We start from the raw sequence: 13,962 nt of genomic DNA, 5'->3' as shown, positions 1-13,962 counted from the left end.
TTATAATAAAGGAATTTTCAAAAATATTTTAGCAAGTTATGGAAAGCACATTTTTTATAGCTTAGCTGTTAATTAACAGTAGCATGTAAAAGATGGTGTTAATAATATAAGGAAACCTGGCGTACAAGCTGAAATACATGCAATACACTTAAAATATAAAACGCATAAATATTTAAAAAAATATTATATGTAACACATAAGCTTTTAACACACAAATTCATAACATTCTATAAACAATCTGTTAAAATTTATTATAAGCTAATTTGTAGAACTCGAATTTCCGTTTTAAACGTATCTCTTTATAAGCTATTTGTACTTCTAGACAATTTTTGTTATCTAATACGGTTCTTAAAAAAATTATAAAATAAATTCTATACAAACTTAGGTAGATAGTTTCTCATACGAGACCACCGTAACAAAGTGCAGGACCCACGACAGTCGGTACGTAAACGGAACGGTCCTGAATTTTTATCCGATCAAGGACTGTCAACTCGGCAGAATTCTGCCGCAACAACAATAGCAGGACTGAAATTCTATGTTTCGTGTTTTACAAATAAACCCCCAGCGTAAAAAATTTTTTTCTGAAAAGCATTAAATCCATAAAATGGATTATAACTGCTGAATTATCGTATAACTGTTTAAACTTGTACATATGTATTTATTTAATAGAAGTATTTTATCAAATAAAGACATTTTTGTTAAGATTTATTAAAATTTATTTTATTTATAGCATGTTTGAATGATAATGTTTTAAGTATAACCTTATTTGGTACATACTTAATAATATGTTTCATGTTCCATCTTAAAATCCGTCTCTACGTTCATACAGTTATCATAAATATATCATTAGTTTGATAATGCTAATTTACTTTCGAAAATGTTTCTTCAAAAATCAGCTTCCAAATTGAAATACTACACAAAGTTTTTGTGCGCTACAAGTACATACACATAGTAATATACAAATTAGCAAAAGATAACGTAAATATGGAATTTATATATAAAAAAAAAAATACGCTTCTTTCACACCATTAATTCCAATTTAAAACAACACTTTTAGGCAGATTTTGTGATACTTAAAAAAATACTTATGCAATTTTCTTAATATGCCGTTAGTTTGTATGCTAACGGTCAACTTTCACTCGAAAGAAACGTGGAGAGAACTTGTAAGTTGAACCATTTATATTTACAAATTTTAAACTACTTTCAGAGTACTTAAAACATAAAAAAGAGATTTAGACGTTTAGACGCCACGTTATCATTCTATTCTCACACAGCATTCAAACATCTTAATAATGAACAAATTTTTTTTAAATAGATAACAGCCGTCGACTGCAATTATTATTGAAATAGATGTTGACATTTAATTACGAACAAAAAGTAACCAATATTAATATGTTAAAATCATTAAAAAAAAACCTGGCATGTAGGCTGAATAGTTATGCCGAAGTGTGTGGTGTACTATGAATAATGGGCTAAATTAAAAATACAGTATTTGATAACTAAAAACACAAAGTAAACAGCAATGATTTGAATTGTGACGAAATGTGATATCGTATAAACGAAGTACAGCGATTTCCGATTTTCGTTTAAACATATGCTAATGGAATGAATGTGCACGTTTGAGGGTGTACGGTGGGAATAGAATGTGAATAGAGGCGTTTGATTCAACATGAATGTATAGATATAATGTGAATTATAATTGGTTATTGATAACTTTGCTGCTTCTCCAATTTCTTAGAGCTATAACTCTTCTGATCTCACATTTTATATTCTAGGCAGACTCTTTTGCACAACAAGTCTGATTTTTTTATAATTCATTGGATTGGAAATGCTTAGTATTCAAAATCTGAATCGTCATCGTCGCTCTCGGAAGCAGCCTTTCTCTTCTTCTTTTTCTGAAAAAATAACACAAAAATATGAAATTTATGTTAGCGTTAAATTTGGCGTGGAAATTTAATAGCAAATGCTGCTCACTTTTTTGTCACTATCACTATCACTTGTCATTGCCTTCTTTCGTGGACGTTTCGCTGTAGGCTTCTTCTTGATCGGCGTGGCATCCGATTCGCTCACTATAAGCACATTGCTACCGTTGGCTTGGTCAGCATCACTGCCATTTTCATCATCAGATATATGTGCCACCTGGTACGACTCTTCTTTGACACCTTCATTGTCTCTGAATTCGAGCTCACCATCGCTACTCTTTTCGGCTTCGCTATCAAGTAAGCCAGAGTAGTTAATTTTCTTGGCAGTTGCTCGGCGACCTGGTCGATCTGCGCGTGGCGCAACATCTACATGCATTTCAATATCACTACCAGATCCAATATCGTCTTCATCGGAAGAATTCTGTTTCTTTTTACGCTGTTGGACAAACAAAAAAGATGTTTAGCGCACACTATAATCACTCGAATTAACAAATACACACCCCTTTGCCGAAGTTCAACTTTGATTGTTTCAAACCATCTTTGGGTTTACGAACACGCTTTTTCTTTTCACCATCGCCATCAGCGCCAACTTCTTTAGCTTTTGTTTTTTTCAAAGCTGCCGGTGAACCTTTTGGTCCCTTTGCGCCACCTTCAACTATTGCATCAAACTCATCGACTTCTTCGGGCTTGACAGCCTTAGCTGCCTTTTCGACTTTCTCCTTCTTAATCTTTGGTCTGGCAGCAAGTGCCACTGCAGTTGATATCTTTTTCATGATCTCCTCAGTAACCTAAATGCCGAAAGCGTATATATATATAATATTTTTTCCTTTAGTTAACCACATTGTTACATACCTTGAATTCAATTTTAACGCCATTTGGATCGGGGAAAATATTTTCATTGCCATCCTTAGCAGCGCGTTTCTTCAATGCACCAGTTAGAGCCTTTGATTTAGCAGTTAATGCCTTTGCCTGCTTTTTGTTGATGCCCAACTCTTCAAGTCGTTCGCGTTCTTCCAATTCATTGAGTTTCTTTTCAAAATCATCCAAATCATCTAACCACAAAGTTTGTATAGTCTTAGCTTTAAGCGCCGAAAGCTCGGCTAACTTTGTATCGCGTTGCTTTAACAATTCATTTTTCTTTTCTTCGGTCAACATCCACATGGACATACCCAACAGATAATCGAATTTCTTGACATCAGTTAATTTATTGAAAGCCTTCTCCGAATCTATCGGCTTTTTCTCCTTCTTCACTGTCGAGCTGCTTGCAGTTACATCGGCTTGCTCTTCATCCTCTTCATCAGCCTCCTCTTCTTCTTCCATATTTATACGACGTTGCCATTCCTTTACTGGATCGGGTTTATAGCCGCGTTTGATCAGTTCATCGATCATGGTCTTGCGTTTCTTATTTTCAACTACTATAGTACGATCACACTTTTCCATAATAAAGCGTGCCTGATCGGTCAAGCGATCAGCCTGCGCTGTCAATTGACCGATTAGGTACTCTTTGCGCTTAACATAATACTCAAGACGTACGGGGTAATATTCTTTCATAATATCGATTGAAGTAGGAAAACGACGTAAGCAATTGTTTTGGTCGAAGCAATGCATTTGATTAGTCGACATTGACGAGGTTAACTTGAAAGCGCGATGAAAGCCACCATCTTCAGCTTGCAATCGCTCGAATTCACCAGGCGTGAATGTGATGACAAAACGCACTGTGGTATCCGTATGATACTCACGGTAATCGGCGACAACCGCCTTACCCTTTTCACCGTTGGAAAGTGCATCTAGCACACTCTCCTTGTAGGCTTGGGTCCAAGTACTCACTGGCAGTTCAGATATTTCGATTTTATTATTTTGTACAATTTGTATATTGCCTGAAGAAATATAACGGCCATCAGAAACGTAGTCAATGGTGCCTTTGAAATTTTTGTACCTATAATAATAAATAAAACAAAAACAATTCAAAAGAAGCGAAACATTTAAACATCATTATCATATTAAATACAGGGTTGTAACTAATGCAAAAAAAAAATATTGAATTGTTTAAAACAATTTTTGTTTTTTCTAATTAAAAATAATTGAAAAAATTATAATAAGCAAATAAAAAATAAAATTTTAAACCGAAATATCGTATTGAGAAAAAAAAAAAACAAAAAGTTCAATCCCAAAATTTAACTCCAAATACCATTGAAAAAAAAAATGTCTTATCTCAAACACCGACTTGAAAACAAAAAAATTTCAAACTTAAATTTATAATTAAAAATCAAACAAATTCTTGAATTTACATATTTACGCGCTTGCTTGGTATTAAAAATTGAAAATCAAATTTTTAAACCAAAAATTTTTAATTGAAAAATTCGTTATACAGTATATATGTCAGATGTATTTGAATTAGAATCTGTATGACGAGCTCCAAAAACCTGCTGGGTGCTATTGAGGTAATGTGCACCCTATCCACGTAAATGGAACCGAAGGCCTTGAGCCTACGTCTACAAATTGCTGTGCAATCTAGGATCCGGTGTTCTGCGATGCATGGTTCTAGCCCCATCATCTTAGAAACAGCAGCAGAGCGGGCGAGTTCGCGGATGTATTAAACAACAGTTTGCAAATTAACTTACCAAGGATGCATCGGCAATGGTTCCTCATTAGCCAGCATTCGGCGAATATTCTGTATAATATCACGCGGGTTGTGATTGTAAATCTTTGTGGACCAACCTGTGCCAATACCATCAGCACCGTTCACCAAAACCATTGGTATGATTGGTATATACCATTGTGGTTCAATCTTTTGACCATCATCAACTTCGTACGTTAACAATGGATCGTCGGCTGGGTGGAAAATGAGTCGCGTCAAGGGCGACATTAAGGTGAAAATATAACGAGCGCTTGCACAATCTTTACCTCCCTGCAGACGTGTACCGAATTGACCGCGTGGTTCTAATAAATTAATATTATTTGATCCCACGTAATTTTGCGCCAAATTGACTATCGTTGCCTGCAGTGACATCTCGCCGTGATGGTAGGCGGACATTTCAGCCACCGAACCAGACAATTGTGCAACTTTCACCTCACGTTTGTCGTTACGTTTGAAACAGGTAAACATTACTTTACGTTGACCAGGCTTAAATCCGTCTACGAGACATGGTATGGAACGGACATTGTCAGCATTGGAGAAGAGCACCAACTCAAGATTAACAAAGTCCGAATATGTTATGTGTTTGGTGCCTTTGGTGTACAAATAACGCTCGGGTAGACCAAGTACTTTTCGGCGTTTCACCTCGTCCATATGCGATGTTAGCCATTCTTTACGCGCATCTACGTGTTTTTTGGAGAAAGCCATAACAATGGCGTCATCATCCACACTGCCGTCATACTTGAAAGTTATACGATGACGTTCCATGTCTTGGAAATATTCTTTAGCCTCCTTAGATGTAGAGGTACCCAAACCTATAAAGAAAATTATAAAAAATTTTGTTTTAAAAATATTTTGGCAATAAAATAAATCTTGGGAAATTTATATGTAATATAATCGTAAATTTCATTATATTGAAAAAAAAAAGTACCTTTGTAGTACTTGATATTATATGTATTATGGTTTGGCGTATCATTCTTCCACTCTTCGAACTCGGGCAGTGAGTAGAAGGAGAGCACTTCATTTTTCTTCGAAGCCTTAACAATTGGTGTAATAAATTCTTCGAGGAACGGTAGTCGTAATAGTTCGGGCCAGTTTGTGTGTATGAAATTAATCAGTAGCCCTTTTATATGCGAACCGTCCTGATCCTGATCAGTCATAATCATAACTTTACCATAGCGTAAAGTTTTTAAATCTTCCATTGTGGTGTATTTCTTTTTGTACTGCAAACCAATAATCTTTACTAGATTATTGATTTCAGCATTTTCAGCCAACTGTTTAAATGAAGCCTCGCGCACATTTAACAGTTTACCACGTAGTGGAAATACACCGTATAAATCACGTCCGATGACACCAAGACCGGACACAGCCAACGACTTGGCTGAGTCTCCCTCCGTTAAAATAAGCGTACATAAGTAGGAATTTGATTTTCCAGCCTCGTTTGCATCTTCGAGTTTGGGTAAATTCTTTATTTTAGAAGACTTTTTACCTCCTTTCTTGTCAATTTCACTCTGTGCTTTAAATTTAGCCCATGATAATACGGCCTCCACAATTCCGGACTTGGAAACATTTGCAATGAATTTTTCTGAGAGCGCACATTTCGAGCCAAAACTTTTGGCTTGTAATGTCATGTTTTCTTTTGTTTGCGAATCGAACGTCGGATTTTCGATAAGACAATTGACGAATACCCACATATGGTTGCGTACTTGAAACGGTTTTATGTTAATACCACCTACAATAAAAATAAAAAATTTGATTTAATATTTAGATTTAAAAAAATTGATAAATATTAAAATATTTTCTACACACCTTTGTTCTTCTTCTTTACAACTTCGATCAACTGTTTAATTATCATGTCGACCACATAGTCCACATGGCGTCCACCTTTTGTGGTTGCAATCGAATTAACGAAAGACACCTGTTGGAAATTATTTTCTGAGGGACAGCAAGCTACCTCCCAACGTTCCCCAGCTTGTTCGTAAACAACTTTAATTGTTTGTCCGGAGTCATCACTATTCTTTACATATAAATCAATGTAATCCTTGAAATTCTTTACCGGCAATTTTTTGCCATTTAAAAATACAACTACACCCTTTGTTGCAGCGGCAATATCATAAGCACGACGACACATTAGTGCAACAATATCGTCATCGAGACGATCCATTTTAAACTTGGACAAGTCAGGACTGAATGTAATTCTTGTGAAATCGGAGCCCGCAAATTCTTTAATCTAAACAAAAAATATATATATTACGTTAATATATAAAAAAAAGTGAGCATAGCTAATTATTTAATAAATTAAATACGAAACCCACCTTTGGCGGAGTTGTTTTCGACATGTTGTTTGCCCAGATTTGTTTGAAACTTTTCTTGTATTCCTTAGTAGCCGTTTCCACCATGAAACTAGTTGAAAAAATGTTGCATAATTTTGCGCCATAACCATTACGACCACCAGTCACTTTTTTCTCATCATCATTGTAATTTGACGAAGTTAAGAGATGACCAAAGATCATTTCCGGCACAAACATTTTATGTTCTTTATGAACCGTGACTGGAATTCCTTGTCCATTATTCCAAATCGAAATAGAATTTTTTTCTGCATCAATATCGATTTTTATTGTACTCATAGTTTTGTCACGTTGCTTATTATCGGAGGCATTTACAAGAATTTCATCGAAGATCTTGTACAAACCGGGTACGTAGGTGACTTGTCGCTGTATCATTCGATTTTTCTCCTCATTATATACCCACATGGTTTCGGTAACGTGCTCCACCGAACCGATATAAGTGTCCGGACGCAATAGGATATGTTCTAATTGAGATTTCTTTTGGTACATTTTTTCGATGGAGGTACCACTCCCTGCCACACTACCACTGCCGTTCTCCATTGCTGTATAATTAGTTAGCTATGAACATAAAAAAGTAAATTATTTTAGACACTTTATGTTTAAGTGATTAATTTCAACATTGGTATAAATACTGCTAGACAAGCGCACAATAAATAGCTTTATAAACCAATTACATCACTCTTATGTACTGTAAATTTATATATTAAACAATATATAATATTTGTCCCTAGCAGGAGCTATGCCGAAATTTTCAATTTTGGCGCCTTGCATGACAGATGCTCTACATAGATGTAGGTAGCATGTGTTATGCACCATTCCCAAAATATAGTAAAGTCAATAAAATATCTTTAAAGCTGGTAGATTTCGAAAAATACAAAAATATTTTAATATTACTCAATTAAAATTTAATATTAAGCAAAATATTTAGATCGGAACATAAAAGCAGATGTTTTGAAAGTCAGTTTTGTGTATGTACACCTTTTTAACGCACCCTGTATAACAATTTCAAATTTGTGTGCCAAGAGAGTCGGCGTCGGTATAACATTCGTAATCGAGTCTAAAACTTAATACAAATGCATATATTTAAAATAAAAAAATGTCATATGTTTCGTTTCTTGTTACAATAAACAATATTAAAAACTGAAACTATTGGTTTTCTTATGGACAATCGCATTTGTTTCTTTCTCTTTGGCTTCCGTTTACTTTTCCGCTCGCTCAACCAAAGCCGCTGGCTCTGCCACCGCTGCCACATGAGTGCGCCATTTTTAATTTGCAAAGCGAATTGCAGCGAATGCCGCTTCGCCAATATACAACAAAATTTTGTCCTCCAACTCTACTCGCAACTTACTTCACTTTTTCAAAGCTATTATTAACGTTTTTACACTTAATACTTTTATAATCTTACCTTGTATAGATAACCAAGGTTTTATTTTCTTAATTATGCACAATTTCGTACAAATTCTAATGTAATCAGTCTCACCACTGTACGTTTCAAAGCCGGTAAACTGAAAATGTTCACGTTGTTCAATTGACTTCCACAAATTCAAATGATTTATCTATTTTTATTCAAATTGACATTAAAGTATATGGGTTATTATGAAAAGCAATAAAAAAAAATTTACTTCAATTTTACAACTGACTTCACGCACTGCGACTGTAACTGCGGCCCCGATCGAAACACGTCGTTGCTTTCCGCCGTTGAAAACTGAATTATTTTCGCTTGACGCGAACTGAAGCGAACCACAGCGAAATGCCAATGCCGATGCAAATAGTAACAATGATGCCCATCCACGGTTGAATTTTAAGTAATTGATATATCTTAATATGAATAAGGGTATTCTTTACGAACATATAGCATAAAGACAACAATGAGGTGAAGTGAAGATCATTATCATAAAAACTCCTTTGTTTGGGAAACTTATAATTAATAAAAGACTTCGATCTTCCATTATTGACTTCGAAATGCTAATTTTATTTTTAAATAAGAAACAAAAATATAAAAGAAGACACTTGTTTAATAAATATACTATAATTAGATGTATCTTTTCCCAATTGATTCTATACATCTATAACTTTAATTGGATGTAGTGTGCTGCTAACTCTTTAGAATATGAAATGTATTCTGTTAATTCAAACTTTCAATACAATTTGTGAGTTAAATTTTTTATATATTATTTATTTCGATTTAATTTTTTATTAAAATTATAATAAGTTTATACAAAAGAGTTACATTTTTATAAGAGTGAGTCTAATGTTAAATTATGTGTTACTAATATTATGCGCTTAGAACCGTTACCACGAAGCGTAAAGAACTTTTTCGATATACCAGTATTTTGAGATAAAAATTTTAACAGTTAAATCAATAAATTTTTTTGTAATCATTATGTTTTTTACTGCAGAAGTATGACAATAGTTCGTCACTTCTTGCTTACATAAGTATGTATAAAATATTTCCTTCCTAAAAATAGTTTTTAAAAAACATCTGTATACAAAAACAGGATTCGTATATAAATTCATTTACACACATACATACAAACATATATCATGAAATGCAATTTTAAATGCACTTTCTTTCGATATCCATTTGGCACACCAAGACATAAGTCCTGAGTGAAACTTTTATATAGTTAATGTATTTATGCATAAAACAAAAATAAAAAATCAACTTTTATCAGTATCTAAATTTTCTATAACAGACTAATCGTAAATAATTTGGCAATATTTTTGACAAGAATAAAAAATAAACAGTTTCAACATTTTTTATGAAGTATACTCAATGTGTTGGCGATCGATATCCTTAAATTGCAAAACTACATTTACCAACTCGGTAGTTAAATTAAATTCAAAATGCATTTCAAAATTACACACAAATATCAATTTACTTAGAAATGCCTTCTGTTTAAAGATCATCATCGCCAATACCTTCGAATGCCTCATTGTGGACAGATTCTTCAGCACCGTTACGAAAGAAAACTGCAGAATACGAACTCGAACTGGATATTTTTGGGTTGAATTTCGTGCGAGTGCGTTGAGTGAAAAATTTAACAGGTGCAGTTGGCGATGATGAAGAAGATGAGCTTGACGTTGTAGTCGCTGTTGTTGCAGTCGATGATGACATTAATTCTGTGGACAAAGATGGTGTAGAGGCGGACGACGTTAATGTCGATGGTATATGTGATACTCTCCCGTTTCGTGAAACGTACGATAGCAATTGGGATTGCGAAATCTCTCTAACTCGTGTATTCAAACCATCAACAGTATCTTTACAATTCAGCAATTCGTCAACCATTGATTGTAGACAAACTGACATGAGCATAGCTTGTGAACTGGTTATGGTAATCCATCGTAAAGTCTGTTTAGACATCAAGTATTCAAAGGCAAGCTGTAAATTTGTGGGCGATTTTCCGTAATTACTTGCATTTTCATCGGTACTGTTTGAAATTGATGAATCTAAGTTGCATGTGTTATGCATAGCTGTTACCCGCCAGCAACGCATTCGTGTTACACGAAATTTAGTCTCATAAATTTTTCCAGCTTTTGCAGTACGCATACTTAACTCTTTATTTCCAATGGAAATAAGTGCTGTGGTTTTTGGTTCCGGATAGTCGATAAGTGACGCACTGAATTGCAAACACCCGTAAAGTGGTAATTGTCTCGCCATCTCTATGTATTCGGCTTGCATCCCGTGCTCTTGCAAACTAGTTAGCTTTTGTAAAATTTCGGGAGGCGTAATTATCCATTCATTATCTATGTCAGATACAATTTGTGCTAAAAGCAGTTTTAGAGCAACCTGGTCTTGCAACAGCCCCAAATCATACATGGGATTCCAATAGCTTTTGCGAATCATAACTTGACACGACAAAGTTTTCTCTTGCGCCCATAAACGTGATAAATACGGTGATTCGAAATCCATTAAACGTCTTAAAAGCACCAATTTGTTTTGTGTAATATCACTGTTTTGCCGTCGCACCAAATATAGACAAAAATGTTGCATAAATTGTGTGGGCAGTTGTACGCATTCACATACTTTACGCAATACTGTGCTGGCATTATCACCAATGTGACAATTGACCTGCAGTGTGAGGTCATTTGATAGCCACACCTCCAAAACAGCTGACACACGCTTAAGATCGCTACCACTGTAATCCAGCCCTAAAATACCATCAGCTAAAGAAGTTTCCTGTTGTGCATTCAGCAGATAACTTTGAAAATGATCAATTTTTGAAATAACCGCATCTTGACCACATAATTGCAAGTAATGTTCTAAAGAAGCTCTTCTCGATTCTAGTTGCCCATTAGTTAATGGTAGCAGGCGCTTTGGAGGGAATGTCGTTGGCAACTGGATATTGAGATCTGCACACCTACGACGAAGCTGTTCGTGCAGTGCATGCAATTGTTTATATCGCAAACAACAATGGTAGCTGCCATTAATATATATATTGTAGCCTGTGTAGGTGGTACCAGTTAGCTCCGAATATAATTCTTGCGTATCCGGAATGGAGAAGTGCATGTCTTAGCCCAAGTTTCTGTTACTTCAAGTTTTATTCTATGCTCAATAGATACACGGCCACAGTAATATTTCTTATCACTCTTTGTATTTACATAAATATTATTAAGCGCTATGTATGAAATTTATATTTTATTAAAGTTTAATATTAGTCACAGTCATTCACTCTTCTTTTCAATTAATTAATATTTGGGCTTTTGTTGTTTTCCTGACTTTTTATTTCGTTCTTTCGTTGCGACTAACCAGAGTTGTCAAATAAGCTTTGTTGCAATAAATATTGAAAATACGTAAAATTTTGTAAAAGGTCCATATTATATAAAATGTTATATTCTTAAACCGATCCATAACTAATTTATATAGCAATCAAATAGAAAACAATAAGAAAATGTGAAAAAGTTCAATATATATTAACTTGTTGTGGTATAACATTTTCTGATTAGCAGCACTGCTATAATTTTTTATTAAAAAATACTACCCTGATATTGAGAACAAGAAATAAACCATAACCAAAAATAGTTAAAATGTAAACAAACGCAAATTGAATTAGAACATAGCTCCAATTATCATGAACACATTAAATATCGAGTTATTACCTCAACAAAGGCAACATGCAAATATATTAAGCATTTTTGAAGACGAAAAGTCAACTTCTCATGGATTTGTGCGTGTCAGTGCTCCAATGGTACGATACAGCAAGTTGGAGTTTAGGCGGTTAATTCGTCAGTACGGGGTAAAACTTGCCTTTACCCCAATGGTTATTGCAGATTCTTTCATACATAGCCAAAAGGCTCGCGTTAATGAATTCACAACATGTTTAGATGATATTCCCGTTATATCACAATTTGCTGCACGCGATGCCTATGAGTTTTCTGTAGCTTCCCAACTAATATATCCATATGTTGATGGAGTTGATTTGAATTGTGGCTGCCCACAGTCATGGGCTATATCTAAAGGATATGGTTGCGGGCTTCTACGACACCCAGAGTTGGTTCGTGATATCATACAAACTACTAGACGTCTTTTACCGCAAAGTTTTAGTATATCGGTAAAACTACGTTTACTCAATGGAGTTCCAGAGGAATCTGTTAGATCTACAGTTGAATTGGCGCGACAGCTAGAAAAATGTGGGGCTACATTTTTGACAATTCATGGTCGAACAATGTGGCAAAAAACATCAGATCCGCTTAACATAGCTGCTATGGCTGAAGTAAAAAAATCAGTACATGTTCCTCTTGTCGTCAATGGGAATATACGTAGCTGGCAAGATGCACAAGAATTGCAAGGACAAACGAAAGCTGATGGTGTTATGGCAGCGCGCGGATTACTTTCAAATCCAGCACTATTTGATAATAACATTGAGGAAAAAGAAACACCAGTTGAATGTGTGCAAAATTGGTTAGATATCGCAACTCGGGCTGGTGATAACATACATTTCCAATGTTTTCACCACCATCTAACATTTATGTGGAGTAGCCACATGAAACGTAAATTGCGTTTGGAATTCAACAACTTTACAAATAAGCAACAAGTGTTCGACTTTTTTGAAGAGCGTTACGGTTTAAAGCCGCAAGAAACAACACATAGCAATCCCTTTGACTATACCGAGTGTGTTTATCCGCCAGTGACACATAGTTCTAAACCTCATAAAAATAATGTCGAAGAATCATTGGAGGGGCAGACATGGAATGAAAACTCAAATGGAAAATATTTTAATGAATTTAAGGAGGAGTTATCGGAGACGGAAACACGATTTGATAACCAACATGAGGATGTTGCTTTAGAAGGAAGCTTTTTCACGGATTTAGACTGATTACCATTTAATGGATAAATATTCAGACGGAAATTGACTGTGTTTATTATTAAATGAAAAAGCAATTCATAAAACAAATTTTAATTTAATAAAAATATACACTATTTTTTATATGCAGATAATTTTAACAATTTTTTTTCTGAACATGGTATGTTAAGTTTGCCACGAAGTTTTTAATACCCAGAAAGAAACGTCTGAGTCCCTATAAAATATATGTACGGTATATATAGATGATCAACATGACGAGTTGAGTTGATTTGAACTTGTCCGTCTTTTTGTATATACATATATGAACTGATCTCAAATTTTGTGCACATCCTTTTCTCTCCAAGAAACTAATTATCGAAACCGCCGACATCGGATCACTAAAACATATAGGTTCCATACAAACCTACCGAACCAAGCAAATTCTTGTATGGGCAACTTTTATATTTGACGAGTTGTCTTCATGCCATTTTGGTATAAATTATTATTCAAGGCAACTTAATAATCGCTGAAGATATTGTTTTGATCGAACCACTGTAGCATATAGCTGCTATAAAAACTAACCGATCAAAATCAAGCTCTTGTATAGAAACTTGTATTTGTGAAGGGTATTATAGCTTCGTTGCAGCCGAAGTTAACGATTTTTCATTTTTGTATTGAAAATGCAGTATTCGACCTTCGAATAAAAATACTCGTTTTGTGATTGTTTATTATTTTAGTGATGTAATAATTAATTTTTCCACTTCTTTTTTACA

The 13,962-nt window shown here is 34.6% G+C and overlaps 3 protein-coding genes across 7 annotated transcripts; 1 reads left to right on the top strand and 2 right to left on the bottom strand.

The window, feature by feature from the left end:
- Positions 1 to 692: 692 nt before the first annotated feature.
- On the bottom strand, positions 693 to 8,634 carry Top2 (topoisomerase 2). 5 transcript variants are annotated; one of them, XM_070107179.1, is made up of 10 exons: positions 8,546 to 8,634; positions 8,386 to 8,461; positions 6,873 to 7,463; positions 6,367 to 6,787; positions 5,489 to 6,289; positions 4,544 to 5,372; positions 2,775 to 3,858; positions 2,423 to 2,710; positions 1,975 to 2,358; positions 693 to 1,895 (listed from the first exon to the last, which is right to left on the bottom strand). In XM_070107179.1, exons 3-10 carry the CDS (start codon positions 7,443 to 7,445, stop codon positions 1,833 to 1,835), a joined length of 4,443 nt encoding a protein of 1,480 aa, XP_069963280.1. In that variant the 5' UTR covers positions 7,446 to 7,463; positions 8,386 to 8,461; positions 8,546 to 8,634; the 3' UTR covers positions 693 to 1,832. The 5 variants fall into 5 exon arrangements, with proteins under 5 accessions (XP_069963280.1, XP_069963281.1, XP_036215810.1 ...); XM_070107180.1 differs by having other exon boundaries at positions 8,528 to 8,590; XM_036359917.2 differs by having other exon boundaries at positions 8,311 to 8,618.
- Positions 8,635 to 8,848: 214 nt separating this feature from the next.
- Positions 8,849 to 11,664, bottom strand: Snx17 (sorting nexin 17). Its single transcript, XM_014231673.3, has one exon. It carries the CDS (start codon positions 11,413 to 11,415, stop codon positions 9,805 to 9,807), a length of 1,611 nt encoding a protein of 536 aa, XP_014087148.2. The 5' UTR covers positions 11,416 to 11,664; the 3' UTR covers positions 8,849 to 9,804.
- Positions 11,665 to 11,902: 238 nt separating this feature from the next.
- On the top strand, positions 11,903 to 13,344 carry Dus4 (Dihydrouridine synthase 4). The gene has a single exon (XM_070107181.1). The coding sequence runs from the start codon at positions 11,978 to 11,980 to the stop codon at positions 13,220 to 13,222; it is 1,245 nt and encodes a 414-aa protein (XP_069963282.1). The 5' UTR covers positions 11,903 to 11,977; the 3' UTR covers positions 13,223 to 13,344.
- The last annotated feature ends 618 nt before the right edge of the window (positions 13,345 to 13,962 follow it).

Source organism: Bactrocera oleae, chromosome 3, assembly GCF_042242935.1.
Source record: "Bactrocera oleae isolate idBacOlea1 chromosome 3, idBacOlea1, whole genome shotgun sequence".
NCBI lineage: Eukaryota > Metazoa > Arthropoda > Insecta > Diptera > Tephritidae > Bactrocera > Bactrocera oleae.
Note: the sequence above shows the minus strand (reverse complement) of the source record. Positions and strands in the feature narration are given on the sequence as shown.